The sequence below is a fragment of the Orcinus orca genome, chromosome 15 (assembly GCF_937001465.1).
Source record: "Orcinus orca chromosome 15, mOrcOrc1.1, whole genome shotgun sequence".
Lineage (NCBI taxonomy): Eukaryota > Metazoa > Chordata > Mammalia > Artiodactyla > Delphinidae > Orcinus > Orcinus orca.
Genome location: NC_064573.1, coordinates 42,579,309 through 42,605,525, shown reverse-complemented (window position 1 = coordinate 42,605,525; position 26,217 = coordinate 42,579,309). Strand labels below are relative to the sequence as shown.

The 26,217-nt window shown below is 42.1% G+C and overlaps 1 protein-coding gene and 1 long non-coding RNA gene across 6 annotated transcripts in view; one reads left to right on the top strand and one right to left on the bottom strand.

Moving 5' to 3' along the window:
- Positions 1–270: 270 nt before the first annotated feature.
- Positions 271–26,217, bottom strand: part of GAREM1 (GRB2 associated regulator of MAPK1 subtype 1) — a 208,884-nt gene continuing 182,937 nt past the window's right edge. For 4 of the 5 annotated variants that reach the window (XM_033435234.2, XM_012534444.3, XM_033435233.2 and 1 more), the window contains 2 exons: positions 6,854–7,020; positions 271–5,474 (listed from right to left, as the gene is read on the bottom strand). In XM_033435234.2, coding sequence (XP_033291125.1) covers positions 4,577–5,474; positions 6,854–7,020 — 1,065 coding nt within the window. In that variant the 3' untranslated portion in view covers positions 271–4,576. The remainder of the gene's footprint in view (positions 5,475–6,853; positions 7,021–26,217) is intronic. The other variant, XM_004273712.3, reaches the window with a different exon arrangement.
- LOC125961246 (uncharacterized) lies at positions 4,896–25,751 on the top strand. The gene is made up of 3 exons (XR_007471684.1): positions 4,896–4,980; positions 24,545–24,633; positions 25,608–25,751. It is a non-coding gene; the product is annotated as an uncharacterized LOC125961246 (long non-coding RNA).

The window sequence follows — 26,217 nt, the reverse complement described above, 5'->3', positions numbered from 1 at the left end:
TTAAAGCTCACTAGTCCATCTATATTTCTTTTGTCCTAACTCCTGACCACACAGGTACTAGATTCTCTTTGGTTGCCACCAGGTTACCTGGTTCCCAGCTTCTTCCACTTTCGATAACCACAGTCTTCAGTCTCTTGTTAACATGGAGTGAGCTTGCAGTCTTCAGAAACCCTTCAGACAAGTTCTCTTCTCCTCCATGAGGATGGGAAAGAGAGGTTCTAGAAAACCACACAGGGGTCCAACTCACTGAGGAACGATTGCAAGAAGAGCAACTTTTAAAATTTCTTTATTTATAGACATTTCAGAACCATTTAAATCAACAACGAATTTTTTTAGACAAAACATACCATGTTTATCTTGAGGTACACATTGGGCCCATAGACAATGCTCTGGAAATAATGCAACTGTTAACTGGTAGTTAACAACCCCACTTTTCCAAGCAAAGTAACTGTAAAGATGGTTACAAAAGTCTTTGAAAAGAATATACCATTTTCATTTAAGTCAAGGAAAACTCCCCAATTTTTGACTAATTGAATTCAACTTTTAGGCTTAGCTTAAGCAATATTTTAAATGGAGCTTAATATGAAAATGGGAGAAGAGGTTTATAGCTAAGAAATGATCTGAGCCCTACTACATGAGATTGTAAACAAAGGAAATTCATCATCTGATAAGCTCATTACAAAACTCATAGCCTAAAAATTAGAGCAGCAAAATTACAGAAGATATTTGTATATACTTTTAACAGAAATCACGTTTACCCTTTGTTTCTAGCTTTCACAATGAGACAAATTTTAAAACACCAAGTTCTGAAGACTAAACGATGTGATTGGACAAGAAGTGGTCATAAGAATTCCACACTATTACAGTCCCACAGTATAAAAATCCTACTTTCCATCATTTGCACTCTGGGCATCTTACTTTTCTTGCCCTAGCAGCCTGGTGCCATTGTATTCCTAGAAAATTGGGATTAATGGTCATAGTTTCTGAAAGTCTTGTGTGTCCAACAGCAGATTTCACTTTTCTGATGGACTGAAGTTGAAATTTTCTTTCAATCGTTCACAGTGGTCTTTGGAGAACTGTGTTTTTTTTCAGTTTGTTATTCCAAATGTTAAGCTCATACTCTTTAGGCATGATGAGTAGTGATTTGTGATACAGTGTGTTTGGAAAATGAAGAGCCCTCTATTCATCCACCCCCACCCCCTGAACTTCTCGAGGAGTCGTGTGCACGGTGTGCAGGTGCTTCTGGAATGTCGGCAGAGGGTATTTACCCACGTCTGAAAACAGTTGGAATGGACAGTCATAATATTTCCCTGTAAGATTGTTTTATTTCTACGTGAAACAAGAATAAACACTGCAATTTAGCCGAGTGGGCAGCTCGCTGCAACTCCATAAATGTGAATGTTCTATGTGGGTTGAAAGGGTCTAAATGTAAATTTCACAGCTCATAAAGTTGAGCAGCTCAACTTAAAAGAGAGAGAACGTGCAGGCGTTGATGCGATTCTGAGAAAGAATTGATCTGTGTTTCAGTGCTCCGTCCCAACATGAATCAGGCCCACGTTTTACATTTTAGCTGCTTGGTTTGGTTTATTGCTGTATTTCTTAAGGGGGTCACGATGGTTTTGGCCATGCATTTAAGGAATCCAAGAAAGAGTGCCGTTTGGACACTCTCCCCAAGCACAGGGGTCAGTGCACAGATTGCAGGGAACCTGCCAGAAGATGTCCTCAGTCTTGACCTGGTTGGTTAGAAAAGGTTCTGCATGTGGGGATCTCTGTACACTGCTTTTCACTGCAAAAATCGCAGCTCAGAAGGGAAGGGCTGTTTCCTTCCTACCCCTGTTCTGCATTCCTTGTCTTGATTCTCTCTGGCTATGCGTGCCTTGTCTAGTAAGGGCGCCATGTGGCTTTACAGATACCAGAAGATACTTACTACCAATTTAAAAAAAAAAAAGTCCAATCAGTAGAAAAGAACACTAGTCAGTGGGAGTCAGAGATACTTGCTGCCTCCAATGCTTTCCGAGTTTCAATGGTCTTGTAGTTTTTCTTTTATACCCTGTTGATAGAGGCTGCCATTTCTTCCTTCTGTGGGTTCTTGAGGGACAGGGCACACTTAACTCTCCATCCATCCAACTGCCAGGAGAGCTCATGTCTCTCTTGCACATACCCAGTCTCAACAACTGTGGTTTTAAACATAAACCTTATGAGTTCCAAGAGGGCAGGAACTGTCTTTTTATCAGCCTGTCAAGTCATACTAGCATAGTGCCCGGCACACAGATGAGGCTGTGAATTTTGAGTATGTGAATGAAAGGCCATAGTCCCTGCCCTCAAGGAGTCTCTATGTTGCCATCGATATAAACTCAACGTACATATGCCAAGACAAAAAACAAAAAGGACTTTGTGTCGAGGTTTTGCAAAAGAAAAAAAAAACAAACAAAAAGAAAAAAAGATAAAAGGAATCAGTTGTTTATGTGGGGCAACTGTCATAGTAAACTCAAACCCACTCATTCCTCCCTCTTGAACTGAGAAAAGCATACAAGCACTAAGGATTCACGGATGGATTCAGCAGGGTTTTGCCAAAGAAAACTTGCAACGTTTCAACATCATCCTTTGTTTTTATTTTAAAGGAAAGTTCTGAGAGGTTAGCTTTACCTAGGGAGTTGCCCCTCACACAGAAGGATGCTTTCTCAACATGAAAGTCATGGAGGCGCTGCATGTCATCTGAGTGCAGTACTAGAAACTTCTATATAAACTTGTCAGTTACTTTTGAAGAGGTGCTACAGTTTGATAGATTCTACAGGGTACTCTTTTATGGGGCACTTTTAACCTAGAGTATTTGCATTTTGGGAGACATGTTGGGGGGAAAATGCTTTTTTTAAAAAAAAGAGATTTAAGATGGAAAATGAGAAAAGGTATCAATTCACCCCAATTCTAAACAATGAGATGGATTAAAAATATCTTGAATGCCCAGAAATGAAGCCATATGTTGAACAGGTCTGCAAAACTAGACTGGTGGGTCTTGTCTTTCCATTTGTGTATTTATTCTGATGAGCAAGAAGAGTGGATAATAACATACAAGCCAGTCCTGCAAGTCACACTGACACCTGGGTGGCTGTCTGCCCATCTCGAATGTGGGGACAGACTCTTGGGGAGACAGGGCTAGGGACGATATGCTGCTCGGAGAACAAAAACTTTTCTAAGATTTATATTCCTTCAAAAAGTCAAGAATTATGTTGATGCCATTATATTTTGGAGTATTTATTCACGTTTGGCAAAAACTGTCAGACTGGGTCCTGGGGTTGTTGGAATGAAAGTACGGTAATCATGTATTTTCTTTGGAAGAGAGGAGAGAAGATTTCTGAACTAAACAAGTACTCTTATTGATACTTTAAAAAATGATGCAACAGATGTAGCACATATCAAAGCAGAGGATGGTATGTCTGATTTCTGAGCTCTCCTAAAGCACAAAGCATGTTGAGAACACCTGACACGCTCTGAGAAATGCTCTCCAGACCCCTCATCACCACATACCAGGAGAATAAGACCCTCAAACCCGAGAAGAATTATCACTCGACAGAAATGGTCATTTCCCCAGACACTGATCAGCATGGGAGTATTCTATGTAAAACCCAGCCTGTAATAGGTTTAAAATCAAACTTAATTCTTCAATACAGACTCTCTACTGATTTGTTCCAAGTTTTCTGTGATGGAGCCTGATAAGACTGAGCTTCGAGGGACAGGGTTCTGAGAATCTTTGGAATCATTCTGTCCCATTTCCTAAGAGAGTCGAGTTAATTAACGGCCCCAAACTTCAATGGATATTTGAAAGTGAACAGATGTTATCTAAAAGATCAGACTCATACCGATGTTTAAAACATACATTTGTATTGTGTAAATATACATATACGTATATATTCTGGTCTTCTTTATCTCTGCTCAGTAAAATTAGCAGCAGTTACAGATAAATTATTGTGGTCATGATTTATTATTCCTAAGGACATCATAGATCCTCTCTACTAGCACATGACTTTTGTAAAATGCCTCTTGATAAAAAGATCCCCACCAAGCACATAACACTGCAGTGTCATTTCGTATCACTAACATTTTCAGGCACAAGAGTAAAACAATTAGCACTGAGCAATCCGAACAACAGAGCACAGAATAAATTGTCTAAAGTTGATTCTCCCAAAGGAGGGAATTGTTCAAAGGTGTTTTTTTTTTGTTTTTTAAAGATTCTTATGTCTTTCAGCTTTGGCTATTTTGTAAATAAATATCACAACTTCTCGCATAAACCTACTTGGGTAACAGTTATTTCTCTGAGCATGCCTTTTGTCTTTTAGCAGCTGTTGAGTGTTGAGTGATGTACAAGGCACACCTCTAAGTGTTCTGTACAGCATTTTTATTGATGTACAAAATAGCCTGTTCACCATTCAAAATCATAATCTGCATAGTAAGAGTTTTCTCTTATCCCTATTTACAGAGAAAGTTTTTAGTGCAAAAAAAATGTGAAACTGTGTCCCAGCCCTCCCCTTCTAGAACACACATTTATCTGTTTTTTTCAATGCTACCTGGGGTTATTTGGCTATATTTTGGGCCTCCAGCCATTAATGAATTGCAGGATTTTCTTCACCTGCAGTTTGCTCAGTTTGAAATCCTCGGAGAGGATTTCTTCCGTGAGCTGAACAAGCAAGTTTCCGTCAATCTTTTCGGTCACAAAGAATGCTATGACGTCCTCGGACAACCCTATGAACCGCAGGGACTTGGACACTTCCTCTATGGAGAGTCCCGACAGGTCGGCGGGTGGCTGCCACGGGGACCCGTCACCACAGGAGCGGGGGGCCAGCTGGAGGTGGAGGGGTGACGAGAAGGGGTAAGACATGGAGAAGATGTCCTGCGTGCCCTTCTGAACAAAGTACGGGTCCTCGGAGAGGTCCGGCGACCCAGACTCGGGGTCTTCCTCAGCACCATCGATTTGCAGAGGCAAAGGTAGGGTGTCGAGGGCGGCTTTCTCTTCCACTGGCCTCGGGGCCCTGGGAGGCAAGGCGGGGCACGAGATGCTCTGCTTGGTGGGGGCTGCAGTCAGGGTCTTCCCGCCCGTGCTCTCCAGAGAGTAGCTGGCCGACTTGGGACACCCCGGGGCACTACCGCCGGGCTCCGTGGGCCCGGGCCCGGGTGGGCTGGCCGCCAGCTCGTGGCCGTCGAGGTCGAAGGCTGCCGGGCAGTTTCTCTTGGGCGTGCCCGGCGTCTTCTGTCGGGGGTAACTGTAACTCCTGCTCGGATCCAGCAGGAAGTCGCTCCTGGTCTGGGTCTCTGACACTCCCGAATAATGATTAGGCCATGAGAGCCTGGAGGACAGAGCTTCAGCACTGGGACTGCCAAACGGGGACTTGGGGTCCATGGAATCTGCTTTCACTCGGTTACACGGGTAGCAGGAAACGGGAGCGCTTTCAGGAGGACTCGTGTCACTTTTAGTAATGCTGCTTAAAAGCCAAACACAGAGAGAGAGAGAGATGAGTGGAAAAAAAAGAAAAGTAAAACATCCAGCCTATCCTTATCCCATTGATGTCACTTCTGAGTAGAAAAATGTAGTTAGGCAACAAATATTATATTTCTTAAAGTAAAGTACCTGCTTAACCTCACTGGGCTTTTTTTTTTTTTTTTAAAGAATCTTTAAATTACTAAAATACATCAGTTAACTATGGATATGAAGATACTCATTTAATACGCTATAGCAGAGATGGCAAATATATAATTTTTTTAACAAGAAAATCATTGTTAGTGGGTGCTTGGATCTTTGTGATGAGAAAAATCTTTAGCCTTGTTTGGGCTTATCACCAACAGGTGCTGTGATTGATTAGTGATGTCTGCAGTGGGCAAGGGTGGAGTGAGAGAGCAGTAAATGAGTGTCTCATGCTTGTCATTCTTGGGCTACAGTGACAGGACTACATCACCACCACTGATGACCTTATATCCATCCAAGAGTCTGAGGCTGGAAGAAATGTTTCGAATAAAATCCTTATTCTTGCCTTGGTTTCCGCACAATTGAGTAACATCACCATAAAGATTTAAATGTCCAGGGAACAAAAAAGTACCTGCCAAGGAGAGCTATTTTAACCTGTCACATGTGATCACACTCAGCTCTGGGGTCCTATCTTAAGAGTGACCGTGAAACCAGAGTGTGCTCAGAGGTGGGTGATGGGGGGACAGCAGGTGGGACCGAGGCTGCCTCTTGGAGGAGACTTACATCTTGGCTGACCTCATGGTTTCACAGCCTGATCAAGAGAGGTCGGGTGGACCTACATTTGTTTCTTTAGACCTAAGAAACAGTTGAAGGTTACATGGAGATAGATTTCAACTGCATATAATGAAAGATCTCTAAAAAAAGTTATTGGCATGTGCCAACCATGGAATGAGCTGCAGTGCAAAAGAATGAGCTCACGGCACTGGGAGGATCCAGATGGAAGTGTAAGACTGCTTTACAGTGATGGTCAGGGATTCTAGCACTGGGTGGAATTCAGAGTAGACGGCCGACAGGACCCTGCCGTTCCGGGTCCTCCTCGAGGGTGTTGTCTGTGTGTGTTGAAGTCAAAGCGGAGACAAGTAGATGCCAGCCTTAACCACTGAACCCCTCACAGACTCAGCATCTTCCTAGGTCACTGGCTTGTCCATCCTAGCTCAGAACCAACAGGGCCCCATCATGCTCATCCAGTTAAAAAAAAAACTGTTTTTTCTTTTTTTAAAAGAAAACTTCCTCTCCTACCACCCTGCCCAGGGGATGGCTCCTTGACACGGTTCTCAAGGATCGGGGACCTGGTTGATGAGGGAACCATGTGGAAGTGGGCCCTGGCATAGGACTTACATGTCGTGCAGCCCTGAAGAATAGTAGGATAAGGTGGGGCTGGGAGAGCGAGTCTGCTGCCGCGCCGGCTTGGCTGTGCGAGGAGGGACCGAGGGGCTGGTGGACTGAGGCTTTGCGCTGCGGGGCGGGACAGGCGGGGCGTTCAGGAGCCGGCATTCTTCCCTGACCTGGCGCAGAAGAGAACACGTGGGGTTAGCGACACTCGGACTACGCACAGGGCCAGCTCCCTCCCGGAGGGCCCAGTGGCTGCTCTTCTTACGTGACACCGGCAGGGGTGGAAGAAAGGGAGAGCAGACCTGAGCAAACAAGGACTGTGGGAAACAGGAGGCTGCCAGAGATGGAGCGATTTTGAAAGAAACGGTTTGGCAGGTGCTGCAGAAATGTAGCAAGTAATGGGAAGGACAGCATGGTAAAGAGCCGGTGATACACGAGGACACAGGAAACAGGAGTAGGACGAAAATAAGGGCGTTAAGTGATCACGATATGAATGAAGGATTCCATTCTCCTAGCGAGTTGTATTTCTTCACTGTTCAAACTGAATTCGATTTGCTACAAACCTTAGGGAACAGTGGACCTTGTCTAGTGTAAAGGCTCCTTCTGAGGTTACAGTCGGGGCTTCTCACAGGTAACTGTGCACATGAATCCCCTGGGGATCTTGTTTCATGCACATTCTGACTCAGTAGACCAAGAGTGGGGCCTGAGACTCTGCATCTCAGGCTCTGCCCCTCAAGCTCCCAGGTGATGCGGACGCTGCTGGACCACGGACCACACTCTGAGAAACAAGGCGGCAGATGGCGTAACGAAGCAGCTCTCCAAGTCCGAAAAATACCGCCTCCCTCACCCTCCTTCATCTTCACACCAGAGAGGGAGGCAGGTGACCTGTGCCATCCCTTGCCTGCCTTCGCCCCAGCTTGTTGCCGGCCTTCAGAATACGGTTCTTTTTAACGAGGCAGATATTTTTATGTACTTCTCTGTGTCAGACAGCAGGGGGCAGTTTACACCTGGTTCAGCTAGTCTACCCTTAACTACCTAGGTAAAAACAGAGCCAATTCTGACTTTGTAAAAAAAAAACCCACCACCACCCTTGCTTGCTTTTAGGCTGTGTTCCCACCCATTTTTTTTCACCTTTGCCTTCGATTCCTCTGTCCCAGGGGCTCTGGGTAATGAAGACAATGAAACAGAGCTCCTGTTAGCTTTGGTTTGGAGTTTGCTTAAGACCAAATGAAATGGGCTCACGTTACACTGCATCGTCTACCACCTACGCTGCACCCCGGCCCTCTAACTGGCTTCCGAGGCCTGATTCACTTGCTGGAGAAAACCAGATGTTAAAAAAGTCATGTGACCCCGGGGAGACCAGGCAAACCTCAATTCTAAGCGAAACAGAAGCCATGTAAAGTCTCAGCCGTTGCATTTCTCCCTGGGTCTGGGAATCACTGCTCCCACCCGGAGGGCCCACCACCCTGGTTGTTGGGACCCACTGCATACAGTTTTTCTTCTGCAGCAGCCCTTTAGGCTAAAACAGAATATTGAGAGCAGCAGATTCTCTTCTCCAACAGCTGCGGGCGTTCTCTTTCTGAGCTTTTCAAAAGGTGGTGGTGGAGAAGGAAATGAGGTTCGGATAAGGAAGAGGGAGGCTTGCTTGTGAGCTGGCCCAGGGGGACTCTTGCCTCACTTTGGGATCTTCTTAAGAAGTTGGGAACCAACTAGGACACTGAAAAGTTCTGGCTGGATCACTCCGCTCCCTGGCTTTTGGGAGCATACACTGGTTACAAAATAAGTAAGATATTGTGTCATCTTCCTTCTGTCTTGTCAGCGAATTGTATGGTAGCCAACTGTGTTTTTCTTTCTTAGGGAATGTCTTTAGAATCTGGGATGGATGGGTGCGGCTTTTATAGATGTGCTTGGTTCTGTCTACGCTTAGAATAACAGGAATCATGGAAAACGAAGGAAGATAAGGAGTCCGTCGGTTAACTTTTCCATTTTAAAAATAAACAATCGCTTCTCAACATGGGATTAGAGAGAAGCATCAGGAAAACAGGGTTAAGGCTGAATTTGATTTAGAAATTTCTGAATTTTGGAATTAGTCATTAAATACATTTCATTAGGGACCACTTACCTAGATGTCAATTATGATATGCTGAGAGGTCGACTACACTGTGCATTTTAATTGAGTATCATCAGCTGACCTAGGTCTCGGAACACAGAAAAGCAGCCACTTGTAGTTGACTCCGATCTCTGGGAAGTCCTCTCTTCTCTTCTTATAACCCCAGACTCTCAAGGTTCCTGACATCTGGTTCTGCCCCCTCCTTCCATAACTGGACAGTCCTAAAGAGCTTCCCCATAGGTTTCCCGGTGACAGGAGGGGACGGGGGAGGCAGCAGTAAGAAGAAGCATTTGTAGGTCACAGGGCCCGGTGAGGTGAGCTCGGCTGACCGGAACGTTTCCAGCTACACTCCAAACAGCATTTGAAATATGGAAAGCTTCTGAAATGGCCACATGACTCCTGAAAGGAGTCGTGTGTGTGTGTGTGTGTGTGTATGTGTGTCAGTGAGAAGATACTAACATGAGACCAAAGAAAGATTTCTTCCCTTGTCATGAGGGGGCAGTTTGGGTGTAATCGTGTGACTTCAATGGGAAAGAACTAGGCTTATTTGAAACCCATTTTGGAGAAAAGGTAGTTAAAAACAAAACAAAACCCGACTTCAATGGGACCCCGTCATGTGTGTGTGTGTGTGTGTGTGTGTGTATGTATGTGTGTGATGGTGTCAGTGAGAAGATACTAACATGAGACCAAAGAAAGATTTCTTCCCTTGTCATGAGGGGGCAGTTTGGGTGTAATTGTGTGACTTCAATGGGAAAGAACTAGGCTTATTTGAAACCCATTTTGGAGAAAAGGTAGTTAAAAACAAAACAAAACCCGACTTCAATGGGACCCCATCGGCGACAGGAATTCAGCTGTAACACTGTGGAGGAACAAAACTAGTGCATGCTACCCTGGGCAGCTGCGGGAGGGCGGCCCTCGCAGGGTGAGCACGGCTGATGGCCCTGTAGACGCGCCGCCCCGTGTTACTTTTAACGTGTGGCTGCAGATGTGGACGCTCAAGTGAAGTCATACTGCAGCATTTTATGGGAAAACTATATATGCTTTGGGGGAATGTATACGTTTTGGGGTTCAGAAGTGATACACCCACACACTGTGAGGGTTTACTGTGCCACCTTACTTTCTATCTCGTACCTCCTTTTAACAGTAATTATTCGACTTCTCTTTGCTTCTTGATTTGGTTCATCGTGGGACATTTATATCCAAGAGAAAGGTAGCTGTGGCTTGAAATGAATTTTATCTGACAATAAAGGCAATTTGTAAGACCAGATGGCCAATCACCCTGTTTCCAGTTTTTCCTCGTATTCAATTTCACGTTTAAGTGCTACATTTTCAGCACATTCCTTCTCAAAGTCTCAGCATGTGGCTTTCATCTTGTTACTTCCCATCTCCAGTGGCCCCCCTTGACTGCTGGATAAAGTCCAGCTTCTCCTGTCTCCCACTGAGGCCTGCTGCAGTCTTTCTAGTGATTTCTTCTCGCTAGAGGAAATTATCCCATTTGATTCCATCTTTCTAGTTATTTCCCTCACTACTCCTCTGTATGAATACATGGGTCCATCCAATGGGGCAGATTCCGTGTCACCTAAACACACCCTGTGCTTTCCTGCCTCTCGCTTTGCTTTAGTTCTTACTGCCCATCCCCTCCTGTCACTTCCTAAGGCCCAGCTCTAACTGTTACAGGCGTGGTTTGGGACCATCACAAGTAGCCACCAGTACTTGTCGTTGCTTCTGAACTCTGCCAACAGACTGTTTATATTCACTTACTTCCCATGTATATTCAATAAGCCCGAAAGTGGAAATGGTAGGGACCGTCGTCATTGTTCTTACTGCTCTGTGGATGGCAGAGTTTGGGGATTTGTCACCTCTGGCACAAATATGGTACACAGAATGCCAGGTGGAGGTTACTGGATGTCACAAAACAAATACAACAAGGCACTTTTATTTTCAAACTTATACCAAAAGAATGCCTTTTATATTTTAATGTGGAGACTGTTATTGATAAGTCATCTGGGCTCCACGTTAATTTTTTTGTCTTCATATTGGTGTCAATCTAGGGGAAGAAAGGTGCCAGCAGACCTGGCCCCTATGGCCGCCATCAACTCTGCCACCACGACACTGGACGTGGTGTCAGAGTGAAAATGACGGTATTTCTAAATGAGGATGTCATAGAACACACCGTGCCCGACACACCATGCCTGACGGACTAGAGCCCTTCTCGGCCCTTCAGTGCAGCATTTAAGACTGAACTTCAAGGAGCAGTGCAGGGCGAGGGTGAGGTACTTGGATTCTCAGGAATAAACCCGGAACGCTGGTGCTAAGGGGGGGGATGGCGTTCTGTCTGAGGCAGGTGTTACTGCCCATCGCGGATCATGGGTGACTTTTGCCTACTGGTAGGTAATTTCTGGTGATGAGTAGCTTGAGTGTTTACAGCCAAGCTCCTGGCACCTACTGGTTATGACAGGGTCAATGACCACAACATAGATTCAGGGAGAGCAGACTCCCACCCGTACGTACCCAGAGCCTGGCTTCACAAGCAGTTCTCTGGTCTAAAGCCTTTCTTATACGTGGTTTTACTTCCAGCACAATCCTCTCATCCTTGCCTCTCCACAACAAGTCTTCCCTTTTCTAAAGAAATGCTCAGTGATTCAGTCTTATCAGAGATGAGATACCGGCCACCCAGGAGTAAGACACCTCTCCCCAGTGTTCAAGCAGCAGACTGTGAACCCAGAGCTAAACAGAAAGCTAATTTATTGCGAGGTGGAATTGGGGAGTTCTGCTCTTTCTAGAACCATCACTTCTTTTTAGTCTACGAGGCATATTCTCAGGGAGGCATATTTACGTGACTGCCATCTAACACACAACATTTACTAGTGGGGTTTGAAGTAAGCTGTAGAAGGTGTCCGTCCTGAGGGCTAATGGCCGGGATCACAGGCACCATCTACTGCCCCTAGAAGTCCGAAGAACATTGTGTCGCTTTCCCTTTTCCTACAAATGACATTCATTCCATTTACTATTGACTTGTTCAATTATATGCTGAGCGCCCATCACACGCTCACTGAGCTGGTGCTGAGTAACGCAGACAAGAACGAGTAGCCCCTGGAATTAGCTGGGAGGGAGGCAGGGAGACCAACACACGACTGAGATACAAGTCGGTCCTGTAATAATAGAAGGTGGAATGAAGGTCCGTGGGAGCACCATGAATGCTTCAGGAGGGCGGGGGAAGAACAAACTCACAGGAAATTATACTGAGAAAGTCTGGAGGAGGAAGGAATTGTGAGTGTACAAAAGGTACATGGGCAGGAATAAACCACCAGAGCGATGCCCTGGACTGGGGGCTTAGAAGGCGAGACGAATCCTGATGCCACTTATCAGACAGACACTTAGAAGGAAGAACAGAGCTTGGGAGAAACCAAGGGGTTCAGTGTGGAAAAGAGTCGAGCTCAGTGTTCTACTGATAGAATCTGAAGTCCTGGTGGCACTGAGATCCCAGATGAGAAGGGAAGAGGGCTGAACCCCTAAGGGGCCAGTGGAGGGAGACCAAGGGGGAGAAACGCAAGGGACCGCATCTCACCACTCACGGCACAGAACAGTCCCCAGTGGTGTCAAGGAAGCAGATGGTGGGGAGGGTGGCTCAGGAGAGGGATGGTGTGAAGACAGAACGACGGCAGGAAGTCAGGGCAGGTCGGGAAGATGTGTGACGGTTAGCAGGTCACTGGGGATCTTAGTGAATGAAGCTTGAGTTGAGTGAGGGGACCAGAGGCAGATTCCAGGGAGTCAAAGCCAGAACAGGAGGTGAGGGTGGAGTGAGTGAGGACAGACCACTCTTTTCAAGAAGGAAGGAAGGGGCTGGGAAGGAAGGGGGAGACAGCTATTAGAAAGGGATAGTGGATTGAATGAGGCATGTCTTTTTTCTTTTTAACTTGGAAGAAACCTGAAAACGTGCCTGGGTAGGTACATGCACGCGTGTAACCTGGAGGTTAAGTGCACATTGACTTCTGGGACGGAGAGAACACATTTCCCCACTGCTCTCTGCCTTCACCATGCCAGCACTGGCCACGTAAAACCAGAAAAATAATCAATGGCAGCTTATTATCTAACAGTGAAAGCAAAGATGGACACACCCAATAAAATAAATGGCTTTGGAAAGCTTCGTGTTACTATGTGAAGGTGGTTGACAAAGTCAAAACCCAACTCCAACCTGTGGTCAGAATCTCGTGCGTCATGGAATGGGGCTATTTATTTTCTGAATACTCTCCAGAAAGTGTAACTTGATTTCTCGACTCCTGGAATAGGTATTTAAGCATCCCTTCCCCTCCCCACTCCTCACAGCTATAAGTCTGTTTAGTTGGGAGGAAACTGAGCCCGGGGTGAAGGACCAATAATTTGTGAAAAATGGAAAACAAGGTCTTCTCCCTAAATAGCCACATGTTAAAGATAACACGTGAGAATTTATTACAAACACAAAGCTCATTATTGCATGGCTGGAAACAGGGTTAAATGTAAATGTTTAGAAGACAAAAATTCACACATTACATACAATTGGAGTATTTCATACATGTATGAACTACTTTCTTCTGTGACATTATCTTTTCCTGACACTTCCTAGGGATTAAAAGAATACAACAAACAAAGGACACACAATGTGCTTATGAAACTGCACAGTGTAGGAATGGGGGCTCTTTGGTATGATGATGTTTCTTGGAAAGTCTTAGTTTCTCAGAACTCCCTACTCGTCTTCTATGGAAGAAATGACACTTTCACACCCCTTCACTAACTGGACCAAAGAGACAGCTTAGGAAAACAGAAAATTTACTATGCAATGTTCTTTGCTGAACTTTTTTTGGGGAAAAAAAATACCAATTTCATAGCAGCAATTATTCAACTTTTAAATACAAGGCAATGGACCTGGAGACACTTGCCGACGAGGCCTCACATTTCCTTGTCTACAGTCTAAAATCTGCCACCACATACCTGTGGGTGAAAATCTCGGCTCAAAGACCACACTGCTTGGAACTGTGGGCAGTCACTAACGGGCTTCGGCCATCCTTAGGCGGACTAAGGATCATGTTGTTTCTATGTTGACACTAATTCAGAAAACACAGACACTATAGGGGAGCTTGATCTAAAACTGGACTCACCTTTACCATGAGTTTTCTTCTCTAAAAAGCTGACTTCGGGATAATGTCAGTGTTGCAAAGAAAGGAGTTTTGTAACCATGCTTCCCTGAACTTTGTAACTTTGCCTTCACTGCATGCCCTCTGCCCTGTATTTTACATTTCTTCCCACACTCCCTCTCCCAGATAACAAAATCATTACAGCCTTAAGAAATCTTATTTATAAAGAGGCTTTTATACAAAGAGTTCACAACCCTGTCACATACCCATCAGGGGTATTTTCAGCCAAACAGAAATTAAAGTTTTACAATGACAACATGGCAATAAATGAACATCTATCTGATGAATTACGCCAGGGCAGATGTGATTTACAGTTGAAATCCTGATTCTCAGATGTGTGTGTTTCTTTTTCCCGTTGTGTATGCGGATGATAAGGACCTAAGGCAGGCCTGGGTCTGCAATGGCCTCCAACCTCCAGGCCTCAGGCAAGGGAGTCAAGGCAGAGGGCACAGCAGGCCGCTACTGGGAAACAAGAAGGGCACGCAGTTCTGAAAAGAATACTTGTTTAAGTTCCAGGGTGCTTCCCTGGACTCCAAAGAAAGACTATGCCATTGGGGCAGAGAATAAAGACCTTTTCTGAGCAAGGAGTATAATGCATGATAGATATATTTAAATAGTATATAACTTTCCCATTAATGTGATTTTGTGCAAATGGTAAACCCAAGAGTGCAGATTTGAAACAAGGGCTATCCCATAGAATATTACAATGACTTTATTAACATTCTAATCATTGAGACTTTCGGCAGACACAGGAGAAAATTTCTTGGCCTAGAAGGTTTCATTTAAAAATAAATAACCTACACAAAACCAAAGGCAATTAGTTTCAAAATTACCAAAACACAATAATAATTCAGTCCTTATTTCAATTAACAAATGGGAAATGTAGGTATGGCTTGCTTACAGAGTACTCCTCAAAAGCTGTAATTAAAATTAATTAAATGTCAAATGCCTTAGGAGACCGCATTAATTAGTGGAATCCTGAGTGAATCCTTTCGTAGAGCAATTATTTTGAAAAGTAAGTAATCACTTGCAGATTAATCTTTTTATTACCTAAATTTGACTATTAATACCCAAGGTTTATTTAAGAAAATCTCTCCTTTAGTGCCTTCTCTATTTATTTTAGCTTTAATTTATATCACTTAAAAAATTTTTTGACTGGAATGTAGATATATTATACCTATTTTAGATATAGTAGTGTGTGTATGTTAATCCCAAGCTCCGAATTTATCCCTCCCCCCTTGTCTTCTCTAATACTAATAGTCAGTAGAAGAAAGCCCAAAGACAAAATAAAAATTCAGAGTAGAATCAATTCTTTTTTTTAAAATTTATTTTATTGAAGTATAGTTGATTTATAATGTTGTGTTAATTTCTGCTGGGTAGCAAAGTGATTCAGTTATACATATATGCACACATTCTTTTTCATATTCTTTTCCATTATGGTTATCTCAGGATATTGAATATAGATCCCTGTGCGTACAGTAGGACCTTGTTGTTTATTCTATACATAATATTTTGCATCTGCTAATCCGAAACTCTCAATCTGTCTCTCCCTCCCCCTCCCTCCCCCTTGGAAACCACAAGTCTGTTCTCTGTCTGTGAGTCTGCTTCTGTTTTGTAGATAAGTTCATCTGTGTCATATTTTAGATTCCACATATAAGTGATATCGTATGGTATTTGTCTTTCTCTTTCTGTCTTACTTCACTTAGTATGATCATCTCTAGGTCCATCCATGTTGCTGCAAATGGCATTATTTCATTTTTTTCTTTTTAATAACTGAGTAGTATTCCATTGTATATATGCACCACATCTTTTTTTATCCATTCATCTGACAGTGGACGTTTAGGTTGTCTCCGTGTCCTGGCTATTGTGAACAGTGCTGCTATGAACATAGGGGGACATGTATCTTTTTGAATTATAGCTTTGTCTGGATATATGCCCCGGAGTGGGATTACTGGATCATATGGCAACTCTATTTTTAGTTTTTTGAGGAACCTCCATATTGTTTTCCATAGTGGCTGCACCAATTTACATTCCCACCAACAATGCAGGAGGGCTCCCTTTTTTCCACACCCTTCCAGCATTTGTTGTTTGTAGATTTTTTAATGATGGCCATTCTGATGAGTGTCAGGTGATACCTCATTGTAGTTTTGATTTGCATTTCTCTAATAATTAGCGATCTTGAGCATCTTTTCATGTGCCTGTTGGCCATCTGTATGTCTTCTTGGGAGAAATGTCTACTTAGGTCTTCAGCCCATTTTTCAATTGGGTTGTTCGCTTTTTTGTTGTTGAGTTGTATGAGCCGTTTGTATATTTTGAAAATTAAGCTCTTGTCAGTCACATCATGTGCAAATAGTTTCTCCCAGTCTGTAGAATGTCTTTTCGTTTTACAGTTTCTCTTATAAAAAAGCTTGTAAATGTGATTAGGTCCCACTTGTTTATTTTAATAGCTTTATTTCTACTGCCTTGGGAGACTGACCTAAGAAAACATTGGTACGATTTATGTCAGATAATGTTTTGCCTATGTTCTCTCCTAGGAGTTTTATGGTGTCATGTCTTATATTTAAGTCTTTAAGCTATTTTGAGTTTATTTTCATGTATGGTGTGAGGGTGTGTTCTAACTTCATTGATTTACATGTGACTGTTCAACTTTCCCAACACCACATGCTGAAGAGACTTTTTTTCCCCATGTTATATTCTTGCCTCCTTTGTCAAAGATTGACTGTAGGGGTGTGGGTTTAATTCTGGGCTCTCTATTCTGTTCCATTGATCCATATGCTGTTTTTGTGCCAATACCACACTGTTTTGATTACTGTAGCTTTGTAGTATTGTCTGAAGTCTGGGAGGGTTATGCCTTCAACTTTGTTTTTTTCCCTCAGGATTTCTTTGGCGATTCTGGGTCTTTTGTGATTCCATATAAATTTTAAGATTATTTGTTCTAGTTCTGTGGAAAATGTCATGGGTAATTTGATAGGGATATCCATTACATGGGTAGATTGCTTTGGGAAGTATGGTCATTTTAACAATATTAATTTTTCCAATCCAAGAGCATGCGAATATCTTTCCGTTTCTTTGAATCATCTTCAATTTCCTTTATTAATGTTTTATAGTTCTCAGCATACACGTCTTTCACCTCCTTGGTCGGGTTTTTTTTTAAGATTGACTTTTAAAAACAATTATTTTTTTTTGGCTGCATTGGGTCTTAGTTGTGGCATGTGGCATATGGCATCTTTTTGTTGTGGCGCATGGGCTTAGTTGCCCTGCAGCATGTGGGATCTTAGTTCTCTGACCAGGGATCAAACTGGCGTCCCTTGCATTGAAGACAGATTCTTCTACTGGACCACCGGGGAAGTCCTGGTCAGGTTTATTCCTTTTTTTTTTTTTGATGTGATTAGAAGGGCTTTTTTTTTTTTTTTTTTAACATTCCCTTTCTGATATTTCATTGCTAGTGTAAAGAAATGCAACAGATTTCTGTATGTTAATCTTATATCCTGCTAACTTGCTGAATTTGTGCATCAGTCTAGTAGTTTTTGTATGGAGTCTTTAGGGTTTTCTATATATAGTATCATGTCATCTGCATATAATGACAATTTTACCTCTTCTCTCCCAATTTGGATAACTTTTATTTCTTTTTCTTGTCTGACTGCTGTGGCTAGGACTTCCAATACTATGTTGAATAGAAATGGTGAGAGTAGGCATCCTTGTCTTGTTCCAGAATTTAGTGGGAAGGCTTTCAGCTTTTCACTGTTGAGTATTATACTGCCGGTGGGTTTGTGGTAAATAGCTTTTACTATGTTGAGATATGTTCCCTCTATACCCACTTTGGTAAGAGTTTTTATGGTGAATGGATGCTTTTTCTGCATCTACTGAGTGATCATTTGGTTTTTGTCTTTTCTTTTGTTGATGTGGTGTATCACATTGATTAATTTGCTATGTTGAACCATCCTTGTGACCCTGGGATGAATCCAACTTGGTTGTGGTGTAAGATCTTTTTAATGTGTTGTTGGATTTGGTTTGAAAATATTTTGTTGAGAATTTTTGCATCTATATTCATCAAAGATATTGGCCTGTAATTTTCTTTTTTGGTACTGTCTTGGTCTGGCTTTGGTATCAGGGTGATGGTGGTTTCATGGAATGTCTTTGGGCATACATTCCTTCCTTCCTCTTCAATCTTCTGGAAGAGTATGAGAAGGATCAGTATACGTTCTTTTTTCTATGTTTGGTAGAATTCACCTGTGAAACCATCTGGTCCTGGACTTTTGTTTGTAGGGAGTTTTTAAAATTACGGACGCTATTTCACTTCTAGTGATCTGTCTGTTCAAATTATCTATTTCTTCTTGATTCAGTTTTGGTGGGCTGTACGTTTCTAGAAACTTGTCCGTTTCTTCTAGGTTGTTGAATTTGTTGGCATATAATTGTTCATAGTGTTCTCTTATTTTATTTTGTATTTCTGTGGTATCAGTTATTTCTCCTTTTTCATTTCTTATTTTGTATATTTGGGTCCTCTTTCTTTTCTCTTTGGTGAGCCTAGCCAGAGGTTTGTCAATTTTGTTTACCCCTCAAAGAACCAGCTCTTGTTTTTTTTGATTTTTTTTTTCTATTGCTTTTTAAATCTCTATTTTATTTATGTCCTCTCTGATCTTTATTATTTCCTTCCTTCTGCTCACTTTAGATTTTATTTTTCTTTTTCTAATTCTTTTAGGTGGTAGGTTAGGTTGTTTGAGATTTTTCCTGTTCTTTGCGGAAGGCATGTATCACTATGAACTTCTCTCTAAGAACTGCTTTTGCTGCATCCCATAGATTTTGTATGGTTGTGTTTCTATTTTCATTTGTCTCAAAGTATTTTTTGATTTCCTCTTTCATTTTGTTGTTCACCCACTGGTTTTTTAGTACCATGTTGTTCAGTCTCCATGTAATCATTTTTTTCTTATTTCTTTTCCTGTGGTTGATTTCTAGTTTCATGCCATTGTGGTCAGAAAAGAAGCTTGAAATAATTTCTATACTCTTAAATTTGTTGAGGCTTGTTTTGTGCCCTTGTATGCGGTCAATCCTAGAAAATGTTCTGTGTGCACTTGAAAAGAATGTGTATTCTGGTTTTTTTCTGGATGTAATGTCCTAAAAGATATCAATTAAGTCTAACTGTTCTATTGTATCCTTTAGGATCTCTGCTGCCTTACTGATTTCTGTCTAGAAGATGTGTCTATTGATGTGAGTGGGGTGTTAAAGCCTTCTACTATTATTGTATTCCCATCAATTTCTCCCTTTATGTCTATTGGTACTTGTTTTATGTATTTGGATGCTCCTATATTGGGTGCATATATTTTGAGGATGTAATATCCTCTTCCTGTCTTGATTCCTTTATCACTATATAGTGTCCTTCTTTATGGCCTTTGTTTTAAAGTCTATTTTGTCTGACATGAGTAGTGAGACCCCCACTTTTCTGTCATTTCCATTTGCATGAGTTATCTTTTTCCATCCCCTCACTTTCAGTCTGTGTGTCCTTTGCCATAAAGTGGGTATCTTTTTTATGCGTTGCCTACAATAAGCAGCATATTATAGGCTCTTGTTTTTTAATCCAACCTGCCATTCCCCTGTCTTTTGATTGGAGCATTTAGTCTACTGACACTTAAAGTAATTATTAATAGATATCTATTTATTGCCATTTTAAACCTTGTTTTCCAGTTGATTTTGTATTTCTTCTTTGTCCCTTTCTTTTTCTTTTTGTGGTTTATGGTTTCCTGTTATATTATGCTTGTGTTCTCTTCTTTTTGGTTTTTGTAAGTCGATTTTATGTGTTGATTCGTGGTTACCTCGTTTTTTCAAGTATTTTAACCCCTTCTTATCTACTTGCTTTTAAACTGGTAGTCATATAGGCTCAAACACATTCTAAAAAAAAACAAACAAAAGTCTACATTTTATTACTCTCCTCTCCCACATTTTATGATTTTGACGTCCTCTTTTACATCTTCATATTTATCCTTTTGCTGTTCATTGTGGCTGTCATCACTTTCAAAAAAATCTTTTTGATTTTTAAAAAATTCCGTCTACTGGCTTATTAAGTGATTTACTTTCCAATTGTGATTTTCTCTTTCCTATACCTTCTTGCTTCTCTTCCATTTAGAAAAGACCTTTCAATATTTCTTTTAGGATAGGTTTAGTATTGCTGTATTCTTTTAGTTTTTGCTTGTCTGAGAAATTCTTTCTCTCTCCTTCTAAATGATAATCTTGCTAGGTAGCGTATCCTAGGTTGATTTGTCCCTTTCAGAACTTTGACTATATCTTGCCATTCCTTTCTGTCCTGCAAATGTTTCTATTAAGAAATTAGCTGATAGCCTTATGGGGGGGTTCCCTTGTAATTAACTCTTTGTTTTTCTGTTGCTGCCTTTAGAATCCTTCCTCTCTTTAACTTTTGCCATTTCTATTATAATATGGCTTGGTGTAGGTCTGTTTGGGTTCATCTTGTTTGGGACCCTCTGTGCTTCCTGTACCTGGATATCTGTTTCCTTCTTTAGGTTCGGGAAGTTTTCAGCCATAATTTCTTCAAACACATTTTTGAACCCCTTTTCTCTTTCTTCTCCTTCTGGGGTCCCTATTATGTGTAGATTGGCATGCTTTATATTATCCCATAGGTTTCTTATTTTGCTTTCATTTTTTTTCCCCCCCCGTTTGGCTTTCTGTGTTCTGATTGGATGATTTCCATTATTCTATCTTCCAGAACACTTATTTGTTCTTCTGCATTATTCAATCTGCTATTCATTGCCTTTAGCTCAGTCAGTTTTCATCTCAGCAAATGAGTTTTCTAATTTTTCCTGGCTCCTCTTTTATAGTTTCTACAGTAGTTCCTTTTTACAGTAATCTACATTCCTATTGATAGCCCTTCTTAATTCCTTCAGTATTTTCATTATCTCCTTTTAAACTTGGTGTCTATTAGACTGAAGAGGTATGTTTCATTGTTTGTTCTTTCAAGGGAATTCTCTTCATCTTTTAATTGGGAGTGTTTCCTCTGCTTCTTAATTTTATTTATATTTCTCTTACTCTATGAATTTAGGAGAAACAATTATCTACTGTGGTCTTGGAGGGCTATTTTTATGTGGGAGCATCCTGTGTAGCCTGGGTTCGTTTTTTTGGTGCAAGGCCGTTTTTAGTATGCATGTCCTGCCGCCTCTTACCTCAGTGTTTGCTGGTTGTAGAGTAGAATTAATTCTTATAGCTCAATTCTTAAGAATCAGTTCTCTCGGTTTTTAAACAATATATTTTTATGACTTTTTCTTAATTTGGGTGGTCTCGTGAGGGCCCTCATTCTGTTGGGTGGACACATCCAGGTGTGACACCTGGTAGCACCATGACCTAGCCTCACCATGCCTAATGGAATTAGTCAAGGCAACTTCTCAGCTTTAATATTTCTAGAGAGGTTTTCCTAGGAATTTCAGTTTCTTGACACATATTGCAGCCTTAGAACCACATGTGGCATTTTCATAGGTACTCTATAGTTCTACAAAACCCCCAAATCCCCCATGAAAGGATTACATATTATTGGGGCCCACAGGATGCTGAGCATTTCTGTAGCTCTTTTCTTGGTTTGTCATGATTACAATTTTGGCTCCACAGGTAGGTAACTATAACATAACATCTAGCTTATCAAGCAGACATTTTAAAAGTCAGATGAAAAGAATGTTTTGCTACTTTTCAAGCCTGTTAGGATGCACTTTTGGAATGCGGGGATGACTGTCCCCTGCCTGGGTGCCAGGCTCTCTGCTGGTCTGTCTGTGGAGGTAGGTGTCCTTGTCCCCATCAGCTTCCACGACTCTCTGGAGAGGCCTTACACCTTAGGCAAGGAAGGACAGGGGAAATAACCTCCAAAAAATTATTTTCTATCTAACCCTAAAAAAGAATGCATCCCATATTAAGTTACCGCTACTATTTACTGAATGCTTACCGAGTGTCAGGGAAAACTGCCAAGTACTTTGTATAATACAATAATGCAATGAAGACACTGTTATTAATTGCCACAGGAACTGACTCAGAAAGTTAGTTTGCCCAAGGTGTGAAGCTATGAAGCTACTAAGTGGCAGAGTGAGGACGCAAATCCACGTGTGGCTCTTGGACATGATGTTTTGTGCCTCTCATGACCCATCACATAGTGTGGCAGATCACTCCTCTCTGCTCCCGGTGAAATTCCACTGAGAAGGGAAATGAAGACTCTCAGGATGCTTGGTGTCCCCTGCTATTTTCTCATCAGCTGCTCAGTCTGCAGATTCAGACTCCTGGATAGTGCAGTCTTTTCGGGCACCTACTGAACTAGGTGCAGTGTAGATCTGGATTAAATTCGTCCTTTATGTCTTATTTTTCTCAAACATCAATAAGACAGTGTGCTCCATTACAGGAACTTTATGTATGATAGACTTCAGCCTTATAACAATGAATGTATGCTACCACAATCCATCTTACAATTCAGTCCGTACTGCTTCTCGTATTGTCATTGTCAGGGGGCATCCTGTCAATCCCAAAGGTTAACAAATTCTTCATCCACACTGCAGGAAAACTTGCTTTAAACCAGTGGTTTCGACCTAGAGCTCCTTTTATGATTTTTCTTTCATGAATCTCAAGAATCGCTGCCACGTTAACATCCAACCAAGAGTGAATGCACTTTTGTTTTTCTGTTACTAAAGACAGACAGAGGACATGAATTAATCCCTGGGTTCTGGGGTCCTCAGGTTTGATACTACTGCACACATAGCTATAGAAGAGTTGTGATCCAGTAGTTTTGATACTGATTTGTAATTTACTGCATTGACCAGAATAGTCTGAGAGTCAAACATTCTATTTATAGATTTCATGCACTATCAAGCCTTCCCGTCACTGCTCTCCAAAATGGCATCTTCCAAAGAGGAAAAAAACAAAACAAAACAAAAAAACACCACCAAAAAAAGGGCAGCTCTTGAAGACTGTCACTTGTAGAGAGTATCTGGGTAAATATTTTAGACATTATCAGCCAACAGCCAGAAAATTAAAATTATGGAATGAGGCCCACAATGTTATGAAATAGAGGATGTGTTTAGAACATATGAACCAATTAAGGATAACCCACTCAAGAGGAACTGTCAGGTCATTCTGATTTGAGGGCACTCTGCACAATTTAAAAAAATGAAAATGTCACCACTCAGTAAGCTGGGCAGCTCCCCAGCTTGGGCTCATCTGCAACAATTTCTCTTCTGTGCCTGGAACCAGGAGCTGTTTACTCTTCCCTGGGATGTTCCAGTTAGGGGGGGAATAGCCTCTTATTGTTGGGAAAGGTAAGTGGCAGTGTTTTGTGTTTAAAGAAAAAAAACCTTTGTATTTAACGATCTTTACAAAGGTACAGACTAGAGCATAATTCTAAGTAGCCACATCAAGTACAAAGTATATTAACAGGGCTAAACTGATCACTCCTCCACTGAGGATTTTCTGTTTGGCCCCATAGCCTAGTTTTCCATTTTAGCATATGGATAGGACAGTGGGCAAGCATTAACCAGATGATGCCGGAACTGCAGCACACTGCTGGAAACATAGCAAGAATTACTGTTGAAGGAGAAAGATTTTCATCTCATTTACAGAAACAAAGACTGCCAAAATCTGCTGGAGAAAGAGCACAGATATTTGCTGTAACTTAGGACCCTGAAGTAGGGAGTGAAGAATAGAATAAGGAGAAAAGGCACAGGCTGACATACACTGTAGTGGAGCCACTGTCCCTCTAGATATTAACATGACTGGGACACGGACTGTGGCAAAGCAGCGTTCATTTGCCAATTATCAGCTCTGCTTCCCTTTCTATGGCCCAGCTTTTTCCCAGGACCCACCCCACTGTCACTATCCAAAGAAGTTTAATTCTGTGGGAGCACTTGAATTTATGCCCCATTAAAGTTCCCTTTTGAAAGCTACAAGCTGAAGCCACATCTAACAGTTATGACGTTCTCCGGATCCCACGCACATCCTAAAACTGGAAAATTTGTTTCACGGTCACAGAACCAATAAAAACATGACTTCATTTGAAATGCCTAATTCTTAAAAAAAGAAAATTAAGTAATTTCACGTGTTTATAAAAAGTCTTTATGATTAGAGCATTCTATAAACACCGAATATGCTCTGAGAAGGTTCTCTTATGTCATAAGAAATTACGGCTTAGACTGGAGGCCCAAACCTTTTCTTCTGCTGTGAGATTTGCTTTTAGTTTCAAATTTAACTCTAACGTTTTTCTTTTAGTACCAGGGTCAAGATAGGGCCTCTTAATATTTGTGTTCTTACTCATCTTTCACTAGCCTCAGTGAAAACAATCACTGCCAGTTTCCTACCTCAAGACTTGGTTATGTAAATAACTGGGTGGGACCACCTTGGATGAGTCAATCGATCAGTCAACAAACAGGAGTCCCCGTTATGTGCCAGGTGGGCCCAGAGTTCTACAGGAAAAGCTCATGTGGTCACATTCCTATTGAAGAGAAGCCTCCAAGCTTCAAGCAACATCACATACACAGGTAATTGAGACATCCCTAAGAATGCCTGAAGTACTTACTAGGAGTGTCCCCTCACCTTTTACCTGTTTTTTTGGGGGAACACCATCTGACATGAATAAAAGAACCAAGGACTCTGACTCGACCAAGACTTCCCCCAAATATTCCACAACCCCTACTGGATACGGGGATCTCTGGGCTTGTGCCTTAAGATCCCTGGTAGATCTTGTAAGGAGCAGGGGAAAGTAGAGACCTGCAATTTCTGGGGAGTTGTTATGTCCTGGAATAAACAGCTGGAGGTGGGTCTTCTCTCAGGAAAGCTTTGCAGCAGTGAGGGCTCTGCATGGACAGCTATGTATGACGCCCAGCACAAAGTGCTGCCTGGTGTCCAGAGCTGTCCATGACCTGGTTCCAGCCTTGAAGACACCACTGCCCTTCATACTCCCTCTTCAACCCTATTCCACTCGCCCAGCAAAACTCTGCGTCTTCCCTCATCTGCCCTTGCCTTTGCTCAAGCCATTCTGTCTGGAACGCCCTTCTTTCCCATCTCTCTGCTCTTTCCATTCATGTATATGCTCTCGGCTCATCTGAAATGTCATCTCCATGAAGGCTTCTCTTGCACAACTAGAAGTTCTTTTCTCCTCTGAACTCCCCCCATACGTGACCTATGTATACTTCCCACATTTTAACTTGTATAGTAGTCCTCTCTTTTCATCTGTTACCTTCCCTACAAAAGGGGAAGTTGCTGGAGTCCAGGGTCATGATTTCAGTGGTCACTGATGGTGACTTTTCTAGTATCTAGCCCATGGTTTTGATACGAGGCTCTACACAGCCCTGTGTTTCCAGAGAGGTGTCCTGAGACCACCTGGTGGGGGCAGAGTAGACAGGGCCAAGGGGAGACCCCATCCCTCCAATCTGTCCTTCAGTCAGATGGGTTTTGATTGTAATTCTTCTATTTATTGTGATCTGTGTTAGTTTTCTTTTTTTTTCTTTTAAAGGATTCTGCTAGAGATAGAAAAAAAGGAAACCACTACCACAGATACTGTCAAATAAATGAACAGAATTACACCCTATGCCTCAAGCGCTTTTGCCCTTCAGATATAATGAAATCCAATGATCAAAAATGAGTCGTGAAGGTTCAGAGTGCCTGTCAATCAAAGAACATGGTCAAAACAGAGGGCTCCTTCTCCTGTCCTGTATGACCTTTTACATTAAAATCTGATAGACTCCTCCTCAGCTGAGTGAGTTACGTTTGAGGTGGTAAGCAAAACCGGGCTGGCACCTGTGTGTGTGTATGTGTGGTGTGTAAGTGAGCACCCCCATGACGCTTTGATCTCAATGTAATTGTGAGGAGTTACAAATGATGCTGATGTCCCTTGATCTCTCCTTCCCCCAAATAAATCCACGCCTCCTTCAGTCCGCATCAGCGGTAAGTGGCACTAGTAATCCACTCTGCTGCTCAGGCTACAAATCTAGGAGTTTCTCCTGATTTCTCTCTTTCCTTCACTACCCACATCCAATTTAATCAGTAAATACTGTTGGTTCCACCTCTGAAACATGATCCGAAGCAGCTCGTTTCTCCCTGCCATCTGCTGCTACCAACTGCTG